Source organism: Chelonoidis abingdonii, chromosome 11, assembly GCF_003597395.2.
Source record: "Chelonoidis abingdonii isolate Lonesome George chromosome 11, CheloAbing_2.0, whole genome shotgun sequence".
NCBI lineage: Eukaryota > Metazoa > Chordata > Testudines > Testudinidae > Chelonoidis > Chelonoidis abingdonii.
In genome coordinates, this window is record NC_133779.1 from 28,612,177 (window position 1) to 28,636,727 (window position 24,551).

The 24,551-nt window shown below is 50.9% G+C and overlaps 1 protein-coding gene across 1 annotated transcript in view; it reads left to right on the top strand.

Annotated features, from left to right (window-relative positions):
- The window catches only part of FBN3 (fibrillin 3), a 264,037-nt gene extending 240,737 nt beyond the window's left edge, over positions 1-23,300 (top strand). The window contains exons 52-60 of the mRNA XM_032799200.2: positions 5,443-5,649; positions 6,147-6,272; positions 7,606-7,728; positions 8,692-8,808; positions 12,301-12,429; positions 17,289-17,408; positions 18,633-18,864; positions 19,425-19,593; positions 21,587-23,300. Coding sequence (XP_032655091.1) covers positions 5,443-5,649; positions 6,147-6,272; positions 7,606-7,728; positions 8,692-8,808; positions 12,301-12,429; positions 17,289-17,408; positions 18,633-18,864; positions 19,425-19,593; positions 21,587-21,961 — 1,598 coding nt within the window. The 3' untranslated portion in view covers positions 21,962-23,300. The remainder of the gene's footprint in view (positions 1-5,442; positions 5,650-6,146; positions 6,273-7,605; positions 7,729-8,691; positions 8,809-12,300; positions 12,430-17,288; positions 17,409-18,632; positions 18,865-19,424; positions 19,594-21,586) is intronic.
- The last annotated feature ends 1,251 nt before the right edge of the window (positions 23,301-24,551 follow it).

Genomic DNA, 24,551 nt, shown 5'->3' on the forward strand with positions numbered 1-24,551 from the left:
ACTATTACTAGGTTCTTAATTTTGATAGTATCTCTAATTTCCCTTAGCATTTCATCATCACTATCACTGCCCTGGTCAGGTGGTCGATAATAGATCCCTAATGTTATATTTTTATTAAAGCATGAAATTTCTATCCAGAGCGATTCTATGGAACATGTGGATTCGCTTACGATTTTTACTTCATTTGAATCTACATTTTCTTTCACATATAGTGCCCCTCCTCCGCCCCTGCACGACCTGTTCTGTCCTTCCAATATATTTTGTACCCCGAAATGATTGTGTCCCATTGATTGCTCTCACTCCACCAGGTTTCTGTGATGCCTATTATATCAATATCCTCCTTTATCACCAGGCACTCTAGTTCACCCAGCTTATTATTTAGAGTTCTAGCATTTGTGTACAAGCACTTTAAAAACTTGTCCCTATTTATTTGTCTGCTTTTCTGATGTGCCAGGCCTGGGGAAAGGGCCGGGCAGAGGAGAGGGGGCTACAGTGTGACTCCAACACTCAGAGTGTGACACTACCAGGGCCAGCTCTAGGCACCAGCAAACCAAGCATGTGCTTGGGGCAGCACAATTTCAGGGGCGACATTCCGGAGGGCTTTTTTTGTTTCGCTTCAGCAGTTGCTGTCCTCCCACCACTTTATTTTTTTTTGTGCTTGGGACGGCAAAAAACCTAGAGCCAGCCCTGGACTCTCCTAGCGCTGTTGGTCAGTGAGGCTTCTCGGGAGAGCAAGGGCTGCCTTGACTGTCCCTGTGGATGGGAAGGTTAGCTTAGGGCCGAGGGCCCACCCTGAGCTGTTACCTGTTTGTTCTGGGAGTGCCCCCACTGGGCTGAGCCCTCTCCAGCTGTACAAGGGTCTGGCACTACAAGAGGACAGAGGAAAGGGATTCTGATACACAGGTAAACAAGAGTTCCTGCCAGTAGCATGGCAGCGGTGAGTCTCTAAGGTTATATGGGTACTCTGCAGCTGGGAGGTGGGACTCCCAGCATGGGCAGACGGACTCATGCTAGCTTGAGCAGAGCTAGTGCACTAAATAGCAATGTGGACTGCCGTGTATTGTACACGGTAAAAAGCAGGCTGCTACCAGTAGGTCAGGCTCCTGTCCCAGATACGGACTGGCTGCAGAGCTTCCTTGGCACAGATATAAACACCAGAGCATTCACTGTAAGATCCTATAATGCTCTGCTGGGTATGGATTGTTCTTTCTGAGGAACATGCTGTAGATGTCATAGAATCATAGAATATGAGGGTTGGAAGGGACCTCCAACCCCCTGCTCAAAGCAGGACCAATCCCAACTAAATCATCCCAGCAAGGGCTTTGTCAAGCCAGGCCTTAAAAACCTCTAAGGAAGGAGATTCCACCACTTCCCTAGGGAACCCATTCCAGTGCTTCACCACCCTCCTAGGGAAAAAGTGTTTCCTAATATCCAACCTAGACCTCCCCCACCACAACTTGAGACCATTACTCCTTGTTCTGTCATCTGGTACCACTGAGAACAATCTAAATTCATCCTCTTTGGAACCCCCTTTCAGGTAGTTGAAAGCAGCTATCAAATCCCCCCTCACTCTTCTCTTCTGCAGACTAAACAATCCCAGTTCCCTCAGCCTCTCCTCAGAAGTCATGTGCTCCAGCCCCCTAATCATTTTTGTTTCTCTCCACTGGACTCTTTCCAATTTCTCCACATCCTTCTTATAGTTTGGGGCCCAAAACTAGATGCAATACTCCAGGTGAGGCCTCACCAATGTCAAATACAGGGGAATGAGCACATCCATCGATCTGCTGGCAATGCCCCTACTTATACAGCCCAAAATGCCAATAGCCTTCTTGGCAACAACGGCACACTGTTGACTCATATCCAGCTTCTCGTTCACTGTAACCCCTAGGTCCTTTTCTGCAGAACTGCTTCCTAGCCATTCGGTCCCTAGTCTATAGCAGTGCATGGGATTCTTCCATCTTAAGTGCAGGACTCTGCACTTGTCCTTGTTGAACCTCATCAGGTTTCTTTTGGCCCAGTCCTCTAATTTGTCTAGATCCCTCTGTATCCTATCCCTACCCTCCAGCATATCTACCACTTCTTCCAGTTTAGTGTCATCTGAAAACTTGCTGACAGTGCAGTCCATGCCATCCTCCAGATCATTAATGAAGATATTGAACAAAACTGGTCCCTGGACCGACCCTTGGGGCACTCCGCATGATGCCGGCTGCCAACTAGACATGGAGCCATTGATCACTACCTGTTGAGCTTTATTATCTAGCCAGTTTTCTATCCACCTTATAGTCCATTCATTCAGCCCATACTACTTTAACTTGCCGGCAAGAATACTGTGGGCGACTGTATCAAAAGTTTTGCTAAAGTCATGGAATAACTCATCCACTGCTTTCCTCTCATCCAGAGAGCCAATTATCTCATCATAGAAGGCAATTAGGTCAGTCAGGCATGTCAATGGTTTCTTTTGAACTCTCCACTGTCAGTGTCAATCACAAATGATCTAGGCACTGAATTTTTTTTCTTCACAACAGCTGGAATTGTCCATCCTTTTTCTCCATCCAATTTGACACAGACGCTGTCCCCAGGTTCTAGATCCTTCTGTTCTCTAATGAGCGAAGTCTGTTGTAAAAGTGTTCATGAGATCTTTTTGCCTTTTTCTCTGATTTAGCTACTCTCTTCAAGTCTGGCCACTTTGGAAATAGATCCTTTTCCAAAGTTGGAACAGCAGTTCTGAGTTGTCTCCCTAACAGGAGCTGTGCTGGACTGTATCCAGTAGTTGCTATTGGTGTTGATCTATAGCTCAGAAGAGCAAGGAATGGATCTTGCTGCTGTAGGATTTTGTTGGCTCTCTCAGCCTTTCCACTGACTTGTGGGTAATGTGGACTGCTAGTAATGTGATCAAAATCATATTTCATTTGGAATGACTTAAGTGGATCTCCTTTCAAAAGTCCACTAATATCAAATCCTCCATTGAGTTCTTCCATCTTTCTCACTAGGCCCATCCTGGCTGCCATGCTGTGGCAGAGAAGATCATTGGTCTTTGATCCTTTGATCACATGCACTTTGAATGCAAAGCTTTGGTCTTTGTAAGCTGTTTCTGTGGTAAATTGACCCATGCAGTTCAGAATACCTCCAGAGCTAGTCAAAGCTGTGTCCAGTGACTTCAGCTCTGGAAGGGGTTGGCGGTGATTGTAAGTCCCTTCTGAGATGGTTGTGACGTCAGCTCCTCAGTCAGTTTTAAAGTCAATTGTCTTTCCATGAATATTCAGTTTCATTTTCCAGGCAGGGTCTGTGTGATCACACGTGATAGATCCCAGAAACAATGGCTCTTGATTGTCTGTAATATGAGTCTACTCCTTGGCTGCTATGATGCAGCAAACAGCTGCAAAATGCCCGTAGTTTGTGCATGTATTACACCTTGCACCTCTGGCTGCCCATACATCCTCTTTTGGGTTATGTCTTTCTCCACACGCTCCACACTGGAATTTGTCCCTCTTAGCCTGGAGTTTTATCAAAGCATTATAGGGTTAGAAGGAACCGCAAGGGTCATCTAGTCTAACCCCTACCAAGATGCAGGATTTGTTGTGTCTAAACCATCAAATACTCCAGTGTCTGTTTACAGCTTCTAAGTTAGTGTCAGTTTTCAAATTGCTCCTGCCTTTTGTCCTGTTGTTTGACTAGTTCAGACTGCTTTGCTATCTGGATAGCTGTGACCAAGGCTAAATCTTTCTTCAGTTGTAGCTCCTGTGAAAGGTTTTTATCTGTGAACCCAACAATCAGCCTGTCTCTGACATCTTTGTGTTTTGCTTTCCCAAAATCACAGTTTTCAGCCAATGCATGCAGAGCTCTTATAAAACATTCAACATTTTCTCGTGGTTCTTGAATTCTCTGGTGAGAAAATGCTCTTTCATAAACCACATTTCTCAAAGGTATAAAAATATGCATCAAACACAGCCAGAACAGTTTCATGGTCAGCTTTGTGACTGTCTTCAATAAATTCAAAGGATTTCAAGTTATGCTGTGGCCTGCTTCCCCATAGCATAAATTAAAGCAAATACCTGAATATCTCCAGTGTCTTTATACAGCTTTGTAGTGATTTGAAATCTTGCAAAATACTGCCTCCAGTTTGTTCATTGTGTAAGTCTGGCAACGCTGAAGGTCTCTGAGGCACTGAAGAGTGGCATGTTGATGAGATCCTCCAACCTGTGTTGCTTTGTTCCTGCTGTTTGTTCTCCTCTGGCACTAGTGATGTGCTTCTTCTCTGTGGTATATTGCAAGGCTGCAGCTAGCAGGTCAAGCTTCTGTATCAGATAGAGACTGACTACTCAGCATCCTTCTGAGAGAGAGAGACACCAGATTTGTTCATTGTAAGATCCTTTAATGCTCTCCCAGGTAGGCTGAGGTTAGCTTAGCCTGTGCATTTTACACACAGTGCCATCTAGTGGCTGAACAATGTAATACAGTTTAGCATGCCATTAGATAGACCAGGGGTAGCAACCTATGGCATGCATAGTGGCACACAAGCTGATTTTCAGGGGCACTCACACTGCCCGGGTCCTGGCCACCGGTCCGGGGGGCTATGCATTTTAATTTAAATTTAAATAACTTCTTAAATATTTTAAAAACCTTATTTACTTTACATACAACAATAGTTTATTTATATATTATAGATGTATAGAAAGAGACCTTCTAAAAACTTTAAAATGTATTACTGGCACGTGAAACCTTAGATTAGAGTGAATAAATGAAGACTCGGCACACCACTTGTGAAAGGTTGCTGACCCCTGACATAGACATTGCGGCAAGGGTGGTCGCTTGGGCTGGCATCCTGAGGTCAGAGATAGAGGGTAAGGCTAGGTGGGCTTGGAGTCAGGCAGCTAGCTCAAGCTGCCTCCCACCCCGCGATGTCCATGCTGTTATTTTTAGCACACTACTCGGTCTGAGCTTACATGAGTCTGTCTACCCACACTGGAAATCCCACCTCCCAGCTGCAGTGTGAACATGCCCAAAGAGGAACTTCCATGCAGGTTGGCTCAGGGAGGTCGCACCAGGCCGAGGGCTCACAGAAGCAGACATGGAGGGGCTGGAGATTCCAGGCTAGAGTGAACAAAGCACTAGATATGTCCTGCAGGGAACAATCCTGGCCCAGCTCTGCAGAGGGTGTGCATAGGATCTGTCCCTCACGTGACTCTGAGATGCTAGGCTGGCTTATCTGACACCGGCTCTGCCCACCGGCATCCCCCAAGCTGCAGAGAAGACCTGTACATAACATTGAGGCTGGTCACACTCCATCCACAGCCAGTTATGGGCCCTGAATACAGACATGTCAAGCAGCACTTGTACCTGCTGCAAGCCCAAGTGTCCTCTTCCACCACTGTCTCATCCTTCCTTGTCGCGGCTGGCGCTGACACCGTCCCCGTCACTGCACTCCTCTCTTTCTTTGCTCAGACACCCGCCAGGGATTCTGCTTCACTGAAGTGCTGCAGACCATGTGCCAGGTGTCCTCCACCAACCGCAATCCGGTCACCAAGTCTGAGTGCTGCTGCAATGGTGCCCGCGGCTGGGGGACCCAGTGTGAGCTCTGCCCACTCCCAGGAACCAGCCAGCACAAAAGGATGTGTCCACATGGGCCTGGGTACACCACCGATGGGCGAGGTACGTGCCAGGCTGCTCAGTGCCTGCAGGATGGGGGCAGGCGGGTGTAACACACATGCACTGGGTAATGGGCTGGGCATAGCCACACAGGTGGCGCTGCGCCCCACATGACATCTGCTAGCCCTTGGTGTCCATGTTAGCAGTCCCTGAAATGAGTGCACAGCAGCACCTCTCCCTTGTACATGCTCTGCCAGTGCCAGGCCAGTGCAGTGTCTGCTCCCACAGGGCACCCAGGGTCCCAAATCAGCCTACGGGGGATGGGTGCAGGCTGGGTGCACCAGCTGGAGCAGCCTGCACCCTCAAAGGGCAGGCACTGTGTGTGCACTCCTCTGGGGAGGGCAGGATTGATCGCCCCAGGGCACAGCCCTCAGAGCTCCCCCTGAGGTGGAGCAACTGCACACGGCCCCTGCCCAGTGCGGAGGCTGAACCCCTCCACCATAGCAGGCAGAGGCTGGGTGCCTTGGCGCATTGCATTGACGAGTCCCTCCCTCCTCCAGACATCGATGAGTGCAAGGTGCTGCCCAACCTATGCAGAAATGGACAGTGCATCAACAGCATCGGCTCCTTCCGCTGCCACTGCAAACTGGGCTACACCACCGACATCACCGGCACAGCCTGCGTAGGTGAGTCTGACATGGCACCTCTTGGCCTTCCCAGTGTCCAGAGAGCATCCCCTGGGCTGTGCCCTGCAGCTCTCCTGTCCGCCTGCCATGCAACTGGAATTACAGGGGCTGTCCCCAACCCTCTGCAGTGTGGGGCACTGCCCCACACTCCCCAGCACAAACAACCTACCCAGCTTAGTCTCTGGGCCACTTTCCTATTAACCCATAGTCTCTGGGCCATGTTCCAATCTCAGTCAGATGCTGGTTAACCCCGTAGTTTCTGGGCCATGTTCCTGTCTCGGTCACACACTGATTAACCCCATAGTCTCCAGGCCACTGGTTAACCCCATAGTCTCCAGGCCATGTTCCTGTCTCAGTCACACCCTGGTTAACCCCGTAGTCTCCGGGCCACGTTCCTGTCTCAGTCACACTCTGGTTAACCCTGTCATTTCCATGCCAGGCACATACACACACACACACACACACACTGTTTTTGCCTCTTTTATCACAAGCACAGAGCGTTGCCCAAATGCAGGGAATAAATTCAAGAGCCTGAGGCCCTCCACAGAGAATGCTGTCACCAGCAGCCATGTACTCAGATCTAGGGACTGCTCTCTGATGTGCCCCTGACCAGCCCTATCGATTGAGCTGTCATCTTGGGAGGCCAGCACCCAGAGGCCTTCCTAGACCAAGCCAGCCCCCAGGATTGCAGCAAGAAGGAAATGGGACAGCCATGGCAGCAATGGTCCCCCGCAGCACTGAGGAGACATGGAGAGCCCTGGGCACACAGGTGGCATGACTTGCAGTGGGCACTCTGCTGCAGATCCCTTTCACTGATCCACCCCACTGGAGGTGCTCCCCACTCCCAGCTTGGGGTCCCTTCCCAGCATACCCCAGCAAGGTGCCTAGGTGAGGAGTCTCCATCACCTGCTTTCTTCATGGAGCAGGAGATGGGAAGTGCCTAGCGTGGGCCCTGGCGCAGTGAGTCCTCCGGTCACTGCAAACCCAGCCTGCTATCCATGTGTCAGTGGGCTGCGCCTGTCCAAGTCAGGTCCTTCGGCATGAGATTATCACGCCCCCCTCACACCAGAGCACCCGCTGTGAGCATGTCTCACTCCCCTGGCAAAGGGATGGGAAGGCGTCACCAACTGTAGTTCGAAGGTACCAGGCACCAAGTGACCTCCACTGCCCATTGTTGTCGGGGTGGGGGGTGTGTTCTTCTGGGCTGAGTCACCAGGCCCCAGGTAGGAAACAGCCGGTTAAGCAGGAAGTTCCATTTGATAAGAGTCCTCGTGTTCACCCAGCTCAGCCCAGCCATGCTCCTGCTAACTTGCCCTGTTTCTCTTGAGTCTAGATCTGGATGAGTGTAACCAGTCTCCTAAGCCATGTAACTTCATCTGCAAGAACACAGAGGGCAGCTACCAGTGCTCCTGCCCCAGGGGGTACATCCTCCAGGAGGACGGAAAGACCTGCAAAGGTACCGGTCCAAGCACAAGAGGCAGCAGAGGCCCTGCCCTGCCTCTGCCTGTGCTGCAGCGCAGGCTGCACAACCATTGCTTGGGTTTGAGGGGAGCCGTGTCCCTGGGATCATGCTCTCTGCTGTCATTCAGCTTCCAGGCCCAAGTGCAGTGACACAAGGACATGCAGTGGAGTGTGTGTGGCTGAACTCCCAGCCCCATTGACATCTATGGGATCAGAATTTCACCCTCTTTCCTAGCTCCTCAGCAATATTCTGCTGAATAAACAAGTACCTGGAGCTCCCAGGCCCTGTGCTGCCTCCCCGACAATGTGCAAGCTCCTGAGCCAACTACTACAACTTTACGGCATCTGTGTTGCTCTCAGGCCCCTGGGGCTGACAGCTAGACCTCACCCTTCACTGTCTGCTCTCCTGAGGCCCATGCCTTACACAAAGGTGCACACGCCTGCATCCCTGGGGCACCAGGCCACACTCAGCTCTCACTCAGCACCATAGCTATTGCTGCCAACCAAGCATCTGGTGTGCTGGGCTTAGTTTGTGTTAGTGGCTGTGGCCGTCTCTTGGATACTGGTGCATCTCGCTGCGGGCGTGCATGCCCTGCAGGAGCTCTGGGAAGGTGAGACCGGGGTTATGCAGCTAGTGGAAAAGATTTCCACGAAGCAGTGAACAATTTCGTTGTCTTCTACATGCCTTGACGTGTGCTTCTGCAAGTAGGGCCGGGGCACAAGTGCCAGGGCAGGGTCAAGCGTGAGGCACAGATTGCCACAGGTGTGTTCCCTACACAAGGGCCAGTCCTAGTCCAGTTCCTGCCTCTCTGGCCTGCCCTGGGGCAGTGTGGCTCTGCACAGTCCTGGCTGCCTGGTACAGAGCAGCTCTGAGGACCCCTGTTGTTCAGTATAGTAACACAAGTGCGAGACAGTCAGGGCTAACTGTTGGCACGTGGGCTTGTGTTTGTTGCCTTAGACTTAGATGAATGCTCCACCAAACAGCACAATTGCCAGTTCCTGTGTGTAAATGTCATCGGCGGGTTCAACTGTAAATGCCCCCCTGGATTCACTCAGCACCACTCCTCCTGCATCGGTGAGTAACGTGAGCTCTAGCAAGCCCCACCCACTGCTGCCACCAGCAGCACCCTGGAGAGCCTGGAGGGAAATGCTGCTTTCAGCTCCCTGCTCTGACTGCAGGGTCTGGACCACCACCAAGAGGTAACACCATTTTAGATTTGGTACTGGTGAGTAGTGAGAACCTCACAAAATATAATATATGGAGATATACCTATCTCATAAAACTGGAAGGGACCCTGAAAGGTCATCAAGTCCAACCCCCTGCCTTCAGTAGCAGGACCAAGTACTGATTTTGCCCCAGATCCCTAAGTTACTCCCTCAAGGATTGACCTTACAACCCTGAGTTTAGCAGGCTAATGCTCAAACCACTGAGCTATCCCTCTCCTCCTGGTTGTAGGGAACAACCTTGGTTCAAGTGATCATGAGCTAATTCAGTTTAAAACTAAATGGAAGGCTAAACAAATATAAATCTGCAGCTAGGGGCCTTGATTTCAAAAGGGCAAACTTTAAAAAGTGAAGGGAATTAGTTAGGGAAGTGAACTGGATCGAAGAACTCAAGAATCTGAATGTGTAGGAGGTTTGGAATTACTTTAAGTCAAAGTTGCAGAAACTATTTGGCACCTGCATCTCAACCACAGGGGAAAATTCATAGAGAAGGGTTTCAGACCAAGCTAGATGAACAAGCATCTCGAACAGGTGGTTAATAGAAAGCAGAAAGCCTACAAGGTGGAAAATGAGATGGATCAGCAAGAAAAGCTACCTCTTGGCGGTCAGAAATTGTAGGGGTAAAGTGAGAACTGCCAAGAGCCAAGCAGAATGGACCTTGCAAAGGGAATTCAAACCAATAGTAAAAGGTTCTATAGCCATATAAATAAATAAATAAATAAATAACCAAGGAAAGAAGAAGTGGACCGCTACGCACGGAGGATGGGGTGGAGATTAAAGATAATCTAGGCATGGCCTAACACCTAAACGGATACTTTGCCTCAGTTTTAAATAGGGGTAATGAAGAGCTGAGGGACAGTGGCAGGGTGGGTAAAGCAAATTAGGATACGGAAGTAGAAATTACCACATCCAAGGTGGAATTCAAACTCAAACAACTTAATGGGACTAAATGGGGGGCCCAAATAATCTCTGTCCAAGAATATAAAAGGAATTCACACATGAAATTGCAAGCCCAATAGCAAGGGTTTTTAATGAATGTCTAAACTCGGGGGTCATACCCTATGACTGGAGAATTGCTAATATAGTTCCTATTTTTAAAAAAAGGAAAAGAAGTGATTCGGGAAACTATAGGCCTTTTAGTTTGACCTCAACTGTATGCAAAGTCTTGGAACAAATTGTGAAAGAGAAAGAAGTTATGGACATAGAGGTTAACGGTAATTGGGATAACATACAACATGGTTTTACAAAAGGTAGTTTGTGTCAGACCAACTTGATCTCCTTCTTTGTGAAGATAACTGAGTTTTTAGAGAAAGGAAATGCAGTGGATCTAATCCATCTGGATTTCAGTAAGGTGTCACGGAGTCCCCGGGCGATGCTCTGGAACTGCTCCCCACAAAGCCAGTCAGGACTTTGGGAGCCTCCTCTCCCTTGGAGCAGACTTGTTCAGGGCAAGAAGCTCACACGTCTTCACCTCCTGGGTCTCTCCTTGGAGCATTCAGCATCCTCTGCCCCTCCGTGGGCTTCCCACAGCGAGCCCACCCAGGCGGGGTGCTGGGGAAGCCACAGGGTTCTGCACCCCCACTTTGCAGTCAGACGTGACTCTCAGCCAGCAAAACAGAGGTTTATTCGATGACAGGAACAGGGTCTAAAACAGAGCTTGTAGATACAGCGAACCAGACCCCTCGGCCGGGTCCATTCTGGGGGGCAGTGAGCCAGACCCCTAGGTCTGCACTTCACTCCTTATCCCCAGGTAGCTCCAGACTAACCAACCCCTCCAGCCCCTCCTCTCTGCTCAGCTCCTTTCCCGGGCCAGGAGGTCACCTGATCCCTTTGTCTCCAACACCTGCAGTTGGCACCTTTGCAGAGGAGGGGCCCAGGCCATCAGTTGCTAGGAGACAGAGTGCCAGGCATTAGGTGCACTGGCCCTTTGCTCTGCCAGATACTTAAGAACTGCCTAGGGGACACTGAGGCACCAACACAGTATTCAGAGCAAACATTAGGAACAGTCCCAGTTCGTCACATAAGGTATTTGGTACACATGGAAAATTATTAGTTAAATTGAAGAAGATGGGGATCAATATGAAAATTGAAAGGTGGATAAGGAATTGGTTAAAAGGAAGACTGGCTAAAGGGGTCATAGGGAAAGGTGAACTCTCAGGCTCGAGGGACGTTCCTCAGGGATCGGCCTTGGGACCAATCTTATTTAACATTTTTCTTAACGACATTGCCACAAAAAGTGGGAATGCGCTAATAAAAACTGCAGATGACACAAAGTTGGGGGGTATGGTCAATGCAGAGGAGGGCCAGAATATCAAGAAGATCTGGATGACCTTGAAAACAGGAGTAATAGAAATGAGATGAAACTGAATAGTGCAAAGTGCAAGGTGATGCACTTAGGAACAAAGGCTGAGGGGAGATATGATCACTCTATAAATACATTTGAAGGATGCACACTCAGGAGGGGAGAGAAGTTGTTTAAGTTAAGCGCCAGTGTGGATACAAAAATAAGTGGATATAAACTGACCATCAACAAGTTTAGGCTTGAAATTAGACAAAAGTTTCTAACCATCAGAGGAGCAAAGTTCTGGAACAGCCTTCCAAGGGGAGCAGTGGGGTACAAAAAACCTAACTGGCTTCAAGACTGAGCTTTATAAGTTTATGGCCGGGATGGTATAATATGAGTACCCACAATGACATGTAGCCAGTCTGCAACTGTTAGCAGCAAATATCTCCAATGGCTGGTGATGGGACACTAGATGGGGAGGGCTGAGAGTTACTGCAGAGAATTCTTTCCCAGGTGTCTGGCTGCTGGGTCTTGTGAAAATGTTCAGGGTTGAACTGATTACCGTGTTTGGGGTCAGGAAGGAATTTTCCCACGGGTCAGATTGGCAGAGATCAGGGGAGCAGGGGAGGGTCACCTTCCTCTGCAGCCAGGGGCACAGGTCACTTGCAGACTTAAATTAGTGTAAATGATGGATTCTCTGTAACTGGAAGACTTTAAATCAAGATTTGAGGATGTCAGTGTCTCAGCCAGAGGTTAGGGGTCTATTGCCGGAGTGGGCAGGTAAGGTTCTATGGCCTGTGATGTGCAGGAGTCAGACTAAATGATCATAATGGTCCCTTCTGACCTTGAAGTCTATGAGTCTGTGTGTATTTCTGCTGCTGTTTAGAGAATTGCTGCAAACTGTGCCCTTTTCCTGCCACTCTTTTCCTCAAGTCTGTTGTCTCTGTTCCTCGCTATGGTATTGCAGCAGGTAACATGTGCTGAGACCTCCCTTGGAAAGGGCCTTTAGCTGGCAAGCTCCGGGCCAGTCTGCCATACAAAGCAATTTGTGTTTTACAGACAATAACGAGTGTACAGCCCAGCCCACGCTGTGTGGAGCCAAAGGCCAGTGTCAGAACACGCCAGGCAGTTATAACTGTGAATGCCAGAAAGGATTCTCCCTGGACAGCTCTGGTATCAACTGTGAAGGTAGGTGTTTGTCTCCAAGCATGCCCTGTATGGAAATGTTCCAACTCCACTTGTCATTCCTGAAGCAGGTCTAAGTACAGCCAGTGGTGGCTAACCTGGTTTTTCAGATGCTTGTCAGTGCAAACAGTGTGGCACCCTTCGATCTCTGGCCTGTGACGAGAGGGTAGCAGAGATCACTCTGCAGCCAGGAGAAAAGCTGGCTCTGCGCCTGTCATTAACATCCAGGTGCAGGGAGTTACTGCCAGCAGCCCATGCAGCCCAGGACTCAGATGATGAAAGCTGAGGGTCAGGCCAGTCCTTTCTGGCCATGAGTTCAATGAAGCATAAGAAGACCATACCCATCTAACCTAGTATCCTATCTTCTGGCAGTGGCCAATGCCAGATGCTTCATAGGGAATGAACAGAACAGGGCAATTATCAAGTGATCCGTCCCCAGCATCCAGTCCCAGCTTCTGGCAGTCAGAGGCTAGGGAAAGCCAGAGCATAGGCTTGCACCGCTGACCATCTTGGCTAATAGCCATTGATGGATCTGTCCTCCATGAACTTATCTAGATTTTTTTTGAACCCCGTTATACTTTTGGCCTTCACAACATCCTCTGGCAACGAGTTTCACAGGTTGACTTTATGTTGGGTGAAGTAATACTTCTTTTTGTTTGTTTTAAACCTGCAGGCTTTTAATTTCATTGGCTGACCCCTGGTTCTTATGTTATGTGAAGGGGTAAATAACACTTCCTTAGTCACTTTCTCCACATGTTATGATTTTATAGCGCTTTATCATATCCCCCCTTAGTCGTCTCTTTTCCATGTCTTTTTAATCTCACCTCATACAGAAGCCGTTCCATACCCCTAATCATTTTTGTTGCCCTTCTCTGAACCTTTTTCAATTCCAATATATATTTTTTCAAGATGGGGCAACCACATCTGCACACAGTATTTAAGATGTGGGCATACCATGGATTTATATAGAGGCAATGTGACATTTTCTCTTATCTATCTCTTTCTTAATGATTCCGAACATTCTGTTAGATTTTTGGATTGTTGCTGTACATTGAGTGGATGTTTTCAGAGAACTATCCACAATGACTCCAAGATCTCTTTCTTGAGTGGTAACAGCTAATTTAGACCCCATCGTTTTATAGGTATAGTTGGGATTAGTTTTTCCGATGTGCATTACTTTGCATTTATCAACTCTGAATTTCATCTGCCATTTTGTTGCCCAGTCACCCAGTTTTGTGAGTTACCTTTGTAGCTCTTCGCAGTCTGCCTGGGACTTAACTATCTTGAGTAACGTTGTGTCATCTGCAAATGTTGCCACCTCACTGTTTACTCCTTTTTCCAGTTCATTTATGAATATGTTGAATAGGACTTGGCCCAGTACAGACCCCTGGGGGACATCACTATTTACCTTGCTGCAATCAGAAAACTGACCATTTCTTTCTATCCTTTGTTTCCTATCTTTTAACCAGTTGCTGATCCATGAGAGAACTTTCCCTCTTACCCCATGCCGGCTTACTTTGCTTAAGAGCCTTTGATGAAGGACTTTGTCAAAAGCTTCCTAAAAGTCCAAGTGCTCTATATTCACTGGATCTCCCTTGTCCACATGCTTGTTGACACCCTCAGAGAATTCTAATAGATTGGTGAGGCATGATTTCCCCTTATAAAAGCCGTGTTGATTCTTCCCCAACATATCATGATCATCTATGTGTCTGATAATTCTGTTCTTGACTACAGTTTCAACCAGTTTGTCTAGTACTGAAGTCAGACTTACCAGTCTGTAATTGCCAGGATAGCCTTTGGAGCCTTGTTTAAAAATTGGGGTCACATCAGCTATCTGCCAGTCATCTAGTATAGAGGCTGATTTAACCTAACTACTTGTGCAATTTTATATCTGAGTTCATTCGGAACTCTTGGGTGAATACCGTCTGGTCCTGGTGACTTATTACTGTTGAATTTATCAATTTGTTCCAAACCCTCTTCTACTGACACCTCCATCTGGGACAGTTCCTCATATTTGTTACCTAACAAGAATGACTCAGGTGTGGGAATCTCTCTCACATCCTGTACAATGAAGACCAATGCAAAGAATTCATTTAGCTTCTCTTGAATGGCCTTGTCTTCCTTGAGTGCTCCTTTAGACCTTGATTGTCCAGTGGCCGCACTGATTGTTTGGCAGGCTTCCTGATTCTATTTACTTATACATTTTTTGTGTCTTTTGCTGGTTGTTCTTCAAATTCTTGTTTAGCCTGCCTGATTATACTTTTACACTTGAATGGCCAGAGTTTATTCTTGTCTTTGTTTTCCTCACTAGGATCTGACCTGCAATTTTTAAAGGGGACTTTTTTGCCTCTAACTGCATCTTTTGCTCTGTTGTTTAGCCATGTGGCGCTTTGGGGGTCTTCTTACTACATATTTTTAATTTGGGGTGTACATTTAATTTGCGCCTCTATTATGGTGCTTTTAAATAGTTTCCATACAGCTTGCAGGCACTTTACTCTTGTGACTGTACCTTTTAATTTCTGTTTAACTAGCTTCCTCTTTTTTCTGTCTCTGCCCTTTCTGAAGTTAAATGCTACAGTGATGGATTTCTTTGGTTTTTTTTCCCCGACAGGGATGTTAAATTTAATTACAGTATGGTTGCTAAGTGGTTCAGCTATAGTCACCTCTTGAACCAGATCCTGTGCTCCACTTAGGGCTAAATCAAGAATTACCTCTCCCTTTGTGGGTTCCAAGACTAACTGCTCCAAGAAGCAGTCATTTAAAATGTCAAGAAACTTTCTCTCTGCATCCCTTCCGGAGGTGATATGTGTCCAGTGTGACAGGTCCAAATCCCCCATTATTACTGAGATTTCTATTTTTATAGCCTCTAATTTCCCAGAGCACTTCACAATCACCATCACCATCCTGGTCAGCAGTATATTCTTACTGCTATACTTTTATTATTCAAGCAGGGAATGTCTATCCAGAGAGATTCTATGATACAGTTTGATTCATTTCAGATTGTTACTATATTTGACTCAATGCTTTCTTTCATATTGTGACCAAGGTGCCAGGGGGGCCACTTTGAGGTTATTTAGTTAGGACAAACTGCAAAGAATGGGGCAGAGAATCCCCAAAGCTCATGGATATTCTAATACTTAGATTTACAAGTAAGCGCAAAACAGCTTCTACAATACCTTACTGGTAGCACAGCAGCCAACGACACAGTTCCCTTATAGCAACCCAGCCTTGGGCTTCCACCCAGATACTCAAGTTTAATATGATGAGGATTACTGAAAATCTTATTCACCATATAAGAAAGTTCTACTAATCCCAAAGGATTGGACGCATTACCTTCCAAGCTAATGAATATTACAGATCTTAACCAAATACATGCCAATTCTGATTAACTAAAATTTATTACCTCGGGCCAGGCAAAACCTGCCACACAGAGCGCTTCTGAAAGTGGAGAAGAGAAGCCAGTATTCAACCCAGGCAACAAGAAACAAGCCACTAACCCCACGCCCACTAGAGAAGCAGTCACTTCTCACTGCCACAAGAATAGGGGACACACATCAGAGCCACAAACCCCTCAAGAGCGAACTAAGGCAGACCAATGGGCCCTGAAGCATGGCCAAAGGCAGCCAGTGCGGGGATGCCAGGGGCTCAGGACCCGCGACACAGACAGTCCACTCCTGCCCCGTCTCAGTCCTCACTAACCCCTAGGACCAAGTGCGAGATTAGAGTCTGACCCTCACTGCCCCACCACCCCATCGTGGTGCTGGCAGGGGCCGAGTCCTCTGCTGGGCAGGGGGGATGAGCCCTCCCTCCTCCAGAACAATGAGTCAGAGGGAGCCCAGCCTGCGCAGAGAAGAGCAGTGGCAGGACTTCACCAGACATATCGTGTGGTGGCCCATGTCCCTGTCTCCCAAGGAGGATGGGCCCACAGCATGGGGACAGGACAATAGGGCTGGGCCTTAAGCACCAGACCTGTTGGCTATCCCTGTGGGGCAGGAAGGGGTGAGCAGCAAAGGCGCCAGGACTCAGGCCCTAGATCACAAAGGCCAATCATGACTTTGCCGCAATTGCTTTAAAGTCAGAGTCGTTGGTGACCAGGGATCTGGCAGGGGTGCAGCCAGGGAAGGTGGTCCCTTTGAGCCCTCCTGGGAGCCCCTTCAAGCAGGTGCTCTGTGTCCGTGCATTGCTGGGCTCCAGGCTCTGCTGCTGGGCTGCGGGAGCTGACAGGAGGCGTCTCATGGGCACTCTGTGTCTGTGCATTGCCGCTCCCTGGGCTCTGCACACTGGGCTCTGCTGCTGGGCTGCAAGAGCTGATGGAAGGCGTCTCACGGGCACTCTGTGTCTGTGCATTGCTGCCTCCTGGGCTCTGCTACCAGACAGTGGGAGCTGACGGGTGCTTGTGTCTGTGCATTGTCGCTCTCTGGGCTCTGCACACTGGGCTCTGCTGCTGGGCTGCAGGAGCTGACGGAGGGCGTCTCACGGGCATTCTGTGTCCGTGCATTGCTGCCTACTGGGCTCTGCTACCAGAGAGTGGGAGCTGACGGGTGCTTGTGTCTGTGCATTGTCGCTCTCTGGGCTCTGCACACTGGGCTCTGCTGCTAGGCTGCAGGAGCTGACAGAAGGCGTCTCACGGGCACTCTGTGTCTGTGCATTGCTGCCTGCTGGGCTCTCCTGCCAGGCTGCAAGAGCTGCCAGGAGGTGTCTGACAGGCGCTCTGTGTCCGTGCATTGCTGCCTGCTGGGCTCTGCTGCTGGGCTGTGGGAGCTGATGGGTACTCTGTGTCTGTGCATTGCCGCTCTCTGGGCTCTGCTGCTGGAGCTGACAGGAGGTATGTGACGGGCGCTCTGTGCTGTTTGTGCCATTAGATGTGGATGAGTGCAACGGGAACCATCGCTGCCAGCATGGCTGTCAGAATGTCCTGGGAGGCTACCGCTGTGGCTGTCCTCAGGGCTATGTGCAGCATTACCAGTGGAACCAGTGTGTGGGTGAGTGTGGGACTGAGGGGGTGAGAGGAGGGCTCCTGTGTGGAGCAGCAGCGACTTCCCTGTGTTTGTCATTAACCCGAGGACCTTGGGTTTGCTGCAGACCCTGTGCTGGGCACCAGGCTGCCCTCGGGGAACAGAGAGACAAGCGCTCTGTGTTTGGTACACAGCCCACGCTGGGCCAGTCTGCCCACACACTCACCTGAAGCCAGGGGCTGGGCGAGTTCCTGCTGCTCCCTCCACAGATGCCAGCAGAGAGTCTGGCTGCTTGTAACAGGGCAGGACTCACCCCTGCGGTGCCTCCTGCTGGTGTCCTGGGAATTAGCTCTTTTCCCAGCTCCGGAACGCCTTCTGCAGGCCGGTGTCCCGCTTGCCGCGGGCCCCCGTGTCCCTCCCAGGAACCAGTGCCCCTCATCTTTGGGGTGCTGCCCCCTGGCAATATCCCCACAGTCTCAGGGTCTCCCCACCCAGGGGAACCCCCAACCCTCTATCCCCACCTTGCTTCAGTCATGGGCTACTGCCAGTCACCATCTAGCCTCTGCTCACTGGGGCAGATTGCAGCATAAAAGCCACTCATCATAGGCAAGGAGGAGTTGGACCTGCTGCCTCTGCCTACCCATCGGGTGCACCCTGCAACCCCAATATCTAATTGGCCTTCCACTAGGCCGCAGCCTGGGGGAGTTTCCAGGCTGGAGCTCCCCAGCTCCCTTGGCCTTGCCCCAGCCCTGCTCCACTCCAGGTCCCTTCTCTCAGCTCCCTGCAGCCAGGTCCCTCCCTCTCAAAGCTAGAGAGAGTCTCTCTCTGGCTTCTGGCCCTGGCCCTCTTATAAGGGCCAGCTGGGCCCTGATTGCACTGGCTGCAGCTGTGGCTGCTTGCCCCATCAGCCCAGCTTTTCTCTGTCCCAGCCCTCTCCCGGGCTGCTTTCAGCCCTTCCAGGCAGGAGCAGGGTGACTACCCCGCTACACTGCTCCACATTCCTGACAGCAGATCAGCCCGTTAGGCACCTAAGGGAGGGGCCAGGCCCCCTGTTGGAAGATGATGTCCTTCATCTCCTCCTTTTCCCAGTGTTTGGCCAAGGGGCTGAGCCGGGGGCTCGTTAATCTCACTGGCAGAGGATGGAGGCAGCGGGGAGCTGGAGCAGTGACCATTAGCAGGGTCTCCCACCCACAGCCGTCCCCTTCTGTTGGGCTCCAGGAGCCTGAGCCCTTTGCTCTGTCCTGGTTCCAGATGAAAACGAGTGCACCAGCCCCTCTGCCTGCGGCTCCGCCTCCTGCTACAACACTCTGGGCAGCTTCAAGTGCGTCTGTCCGTCCGGCTTTGACTTCGACCAGGCCTTCGGCGGGTGCCAGGATGTGGACGAGTGCTCAGCCGGTGGCAGCCCCTGCAGCTACGGCTGCTCCAACACTGATGGGGGCTACCTGTGCGGCTGCCCTGGGGGATACTTCCGAGCTGGACAAGGGTGAGCAGATGGGGCTGCTCCATTACCTAGGCAGGCGCTGACCCCCAGGCTCACGCTAGCTCTGTGCCAGAGCCCTCCTCCGCAGCAGTCTGAGCTCAGACATATCCTGTGAGTGTCTGTACAGTCCCACAGACACACCCGCTTGTGCGCTTACACTCCCAGGTGCATACTCATGCAAGGACACCCATGCCCGCTCCCACTCCCAGGCATGCTCAGTCATGCACAGCTGCCCACATGTGCACAGACACATACCCGGATGCTTGCCTGGGTTCTTCCAATGCTGCCCAGGATGGGGTTCTGTGTCTGTGTACCCCGTCTGAGTGCCCCAGCAGAGGGGAGCACATCCCATTAACCCTCTCCTCACTGAAACCCAGGCTCCTTGTTGCAGCATATGCATACATTGTGCTGTGCACTGCACACCCCACCCACCACCTGGCAGACACAGGTACAGCCCTGGGTGTGTGCCCAGTCCCACCTCATAGGCCTTGGCACTAGAGAGCGCCATGTGTTATGGGGGTTCTGAGTGAATCCTGTCCCACTGTTTACTCCTCTGGCCTCAGGCACTGTATTTCTGGACTCGGCTTCGGCAAAGGCTCCTACCTGCCTGCCCCTCCAGAGGAGGATGAGGAGAACCTGCTCTCCCACGAGACCTGCTACGAGTGCAAGATAAATGGCTACCCCAAGCGGGGCCGGCAGCGCCGCAGCATCAACGGGACTATGGGGCACCAGGTAATGCACAGCCCTCCAGACAGCTCGAGGCAAGCTGAGAGCCAGGCCCACGCACTGTCTGGGAGAGAGCTGTGTGGCATCACCAGCCCAGCACCACTGAGACAGTCACAGAATGAACCTCTGCCCAGAGAGACCCACCCCATCAGCCTTCCCTGTGCCTCAGTGAATTCAGAACCCCAGGAGAGAGGGAGGGCCGTCCCCATTGGCTGGGAGGCTGCTGAGTCCCCGTAGTACGGGGTATTATCTGGGACCAAACCATGCACCCCCCTGACATATTCACAGGGGAGACAGGCACCCGGCCACCATCACAGACCCTTGTGCACCCCTTCTGTCCCTCAGCTCAGCCATCTGCCGAGCCCCCCTCACCCAGTCAGACCAGGGCTACTGGAGTCAAACCCTGGAGTGCAGGCCTTGGTGACACTCCCAGGCACCATCGGAGACAGCCCTGCACCAGTGCATGGGCACACATCCTTACACTTCATTCAGATCAAGGAGCATTTTAATTTGTATCCCTCTTCAATAATAAACAACACTGGGACAGCCTGCCAGAGTCCGAGTGAATTCTCCATCCCCTGGCAGGCCGTCTCTGTCTGAAAGCACTGGGGGGCTGGATTCAGCAATCCGAGGGGAGGGTCTTTGTCCTGTGTGATATGCAGGGGGTCAGAGGCGATGGTCTAATGGTCCCTTCTAGCTGTGAACACCTGCCTTGCCAGGTAGCGTTTCAGCACAACAGGGACATTTCTTCACTCTATTGCGTGGTTTGCATGTACCCCAAGCCACAGGGCAGTGCCAGGCAGGCACAGTCAGAACCTTCACTGGCCAGCAGGGCAGAGCCAGGAGTTACTGGCCTGGGTCAGCCACCCAGGGGAGTCCGGCAAAGCAGGAAGAAAAACTAAGTCTGAGAAATGTTTTGGCAATAGAAGCAGCTGCCCTGGGAGCACGTGGGTTCCCCAACGCTGGAGTAGGGTTGCCAACTTTCTACTCACACAAAACCAAACACCCTTGCCCTTCCCCTCCTCCAAGGTCCCACCCCTGCCCCGCTGCTTCTCTGAGGCCCCACTCCTGCTCCTCCATCCCCCCTCCTTCTGTTGCTACTCTCCCCACCCTCACTCACTTGCTCATTTTCACTGGGCTGGCTCAGTGAATTGGGATGCAGGAGGGGGGAAGGTCTCTGGCTGGGGGTGTGGCTCTGACATGGGGCCAGATATGAGGAGCTCGGAGTGTGGGAGGGGGCTCTCAGCTGGGGCGGGGGGTTAGGGTGTGGGAGGAGCTAGGGCTCTGGCTGGAGGTGCGGACTCTGGTGTGGGGCTGGGGATGAGGGGTTTGGGGTGCAAGAGGGGACTCCGGGCTGAGGCTAAATGGTTCGGAGTGTGAGAGGGGGCTCTGGGTTGAGGCAGGGAGTTGGGGCACTAAGGGGTGAGGGTTTTGGCTGGTGGTGTGGGGTCTGCGGTGGGGTTGGGGATAAAGGGTTTGGGATGCAGGAGGGTGCTCTGGGCTGGGACCGAGGGGTTCAGAAGGCGAGAGGGGGATCAGGGTTGGGGGTCAGGGGTGCTGGCTCCAGGTGGCGCTTACCTCAAGCAGCTCCTGGAAGCAGCGGCATGTTCCCCCTCCAGCTCCACGGTTCCTGGCCAATGGGAGCTGCAGAGCTGGCACTTGGGGCATGGGCAGCATGCAGAGCTCTCTGGCTTCCCCTACACGTAGAAGCCAGAGGGGGGACATGCTGCTGCTTCCAGGAGTCACACGGAGCCGGGGCAGGCAGGGAGCCTGCCTTAGCCCCGCTGCGCCACCGACCGTACTTTTAACGGCCAAGGTCCCTTTTCGACTGGACTTTCCAGTCGAAAACTGTACACCTGGCAACCCTACACTGGAACCACTTCTCCGAGCTGCTTTGGGTGCCCTGGGCAGGCTCCCTTCTCACACCCAGGCCTTTCTGGGCCTGGCCAGACTATCCTTTGTGCCAGTTCATTAAGGTGCCCTGCCTTCTTCTCCCTAGAAGCCCTCAGTGAGTCTGGCCAGCATGGATATTGATGCTCCCCTGTCCATGAGCCTGAACCTCTCGGCCCTGGACCACAAGGAGCACATCCTGGAGCTGCTGCCGGCTGTGGAGGCCCTCAAAAACCGTGTGCGCTACGTGGTCTCTCATGGCAACGAGGACGGCTACTTCCGCATCCACCAGAAAGAAGGACTCAGCTACCTGCACCTCGGCCACAAGAAGATCGTGCCTGGCACCTACCTGCTGGAGATCGTGAGTGTGCCCCTGTATCGCAAAAAGGAACTGCAGAAACTGGAGGCCAAGAACGACCTCAACTACTTGGCAGGGGAGCTTGGCCAAGCACTCAGGATGAGGTTTCAGCTCCAGCTTTACTAGCCACCATGAGAACCAACCAGCCACCCAGCCAGCCACAGCCCAGTTCTTAGCAGCGCCACCCACACCTGGAAACAAACTCCTTTGCTATCGCCACACCCCTGTGCCATCGCCACACCCCTGTGCCAGCACCTCGCCGGCCACGCTGTCCGACTGCTGGGAAATGTGCCCCTGGACTCAGCACTGGGCCTGGGCAGCTAAGGGCCACTCTGCTTCACAGAGCACCTGTGTTACGCACCAAGCAACCCCCCAAAAGAGCTTGTTAAATCTTTGTCCATGGTTTGAAACCCTGTTGTCTGAAGCTGTGTCTCCCTCTGTGCTCTCATCCCCTGCAGTGGGCAGCTCTGTCCTCTTCCCTTAAACATGACACTGTTAGTCTGAGCTGACAAAGATTTTCCCATTGAAACCTCCCTGTCTTCCAAGGCCAGGGGCTGCTTGCCATCCACAAGCTAGGAGATGGGCAGTGGCTGAGGACAGAGCTCAGAAGTGACCTCTAAAGAAGCTGCTGTATTGGTGTCATTTCCCAACGTATCTGGTTTTTCCTTTGCTTCTGCATTGCCATAATGGTGCTCTGGAAAATCCTCCTCAGCCGACACTGGCTGCTCGCTATCTGCCGTGCTCTTTTTTTATATTGTCTTCCATCAGGTCCTGCATTTGTCCTTTTAAATGCCAAAAAAAAAGGGTTAATTTGGCCCCACTTGGAGTGAAGGGCCAGTTTGGATTATGCCATGTACCCTCACACTGCAAGCTAGCCAGTCTGAAGGACTGCAGGCTTCTGTTCCAGTTTAAGGCTTCAATACTGCGGTGTTCTGAACATGTGCAATACTAGCTGGTACTGCTGGCACCCTCTCCACAGAGTGGAGTTTGGAAGGGTTGTTCCTACAGCTCCAGCAACTGCAGAGGTTAACGTACGTCCTTCTGTCACCAGCAGGTGCTGAGTAGCTTTGGGGGAGGCGTACAGTTGTATGCTTTGATTGTGGTTGAACAAACTCAATTGCCACGAGAGATGTAGTGAGTCTTAGCACAGCACAGATAGGCCCTTCCTGCTAGTAGGAATTGGGGGTTCTTTGGCCCAGTGGGGGATCCTGGACCCACTGCTGGGAGTGTTTGCGAGTTCCCCTAGAGGTCCCCCTGAGCAGGAGCAGGAGAGGTGTGCTGAGAAGTGGCACTGCAGGCCCACAGGGGAGAGGGACATGGCTCATGGGCATTTAGGCCCATATTTTCAAAATGGTCCCTGATTTTGGGTGCCAGTTTGGAGGTGTCTGGTTTGAGTCACCTCAGGGCCTTTGGCCAGATACCCACAGTTAGGGGCACTTGCAAATATGGGATTCTGCTCTGGTCACTCCAATATGATGTCAGAAATACTAATCCGCTGGTCAGTGTAGACAAACTAAATGCACTAAAAACAACCTGCAAAATCGGATTGCAAAGAATCTGTCTCCTTGCAGCCGCTGAAGGCCTGAGCAAACAGGTTCGTACTGAGAGCCCTTGCCTCCTGCCAAGAGGGTGATTTTGCATACGACTGTTTTCTACATGACCATTTTCTAGTTTTGCATGAAACTCTTTTTTCCGTTTTTTGTGTAAGTCGGTTTTGAGGTTTGTTTGTTTTTTGGTTCTGCATCAACACTGTGCATCAGCAAAAGGAAACAAAGGTGCTAATTCACTCATTGTAACACACAAGACTACCTGATAGATCCCCAGATCAATGGTGCTTTCAGCTCGCAGAAGCTGGTGCTGGTACTGAATTGTCAGGGTTACTGCACTGTATCCACCCTTCATATTTATGTGTAACCACCAATGCTCATCGTTGTGAGGAGAGCATATTCCTGTAGCTTTTTGGTACTTTGGGGTGGGGGTTGTTTTTTCATTTCTGTTCTTTCCTGGGATGCTGCCACCACATGGCATGTAGGGGAAGTGTGTGTATACTGTACTTTGGCTAATATCAAACTTGAAAACGCTTTTGCACAATGCAGCTGCAAACCACACAAAGCTGGATTTTGCAAGAGTATCAGACCTCATGACGTGACAGGTGGCCTGTTTTTGTTTTGTTTTTTTACCAAAGGGTGCTTTTAAAAAAATTATTATTAATAATAATAATAAATTAGCAGAGGTGGGGATTTATGTGTGTGTGTTGAGCCAAATGTCTCAAATGAGAAAGCAAAATGTTTTCATTCATTCCGGTCTAGTGTGGTGATTTGTGTTTATTGACATTTCTTGCTAGTTGGTTTTCAGATGCGCTGGGCACACTCAGTGCAGAAGCTGTGCCCACCTTGCCCCGCAGAGCGAGCAGCTCTTTGTGGATCCCTTTTTGTATCAGAAGCAACAGCAACAATAAAATTATTTTGGGTTAAATGCTTCTGCCTCTCATTTGTAGCTGGAGGCGGTGAGCTCTCAGATCACATTGGAAATGGCCCCTGCAGAAGCTGGCTAAGCAATGCCTGTCTGGCTGCAGGGGGGTACAGCTTGCTCCAGAAGGGCGGCTTTCCAGTGACTGCTGGAGGCTTTGAGTCAGGCCCCTCGCGAGGTGCCGCGGGAGGGTTACATGGGTAAGGGAAAATGGTGCTGTCTTCACTTGTTGAGCAGCCGGAGCATC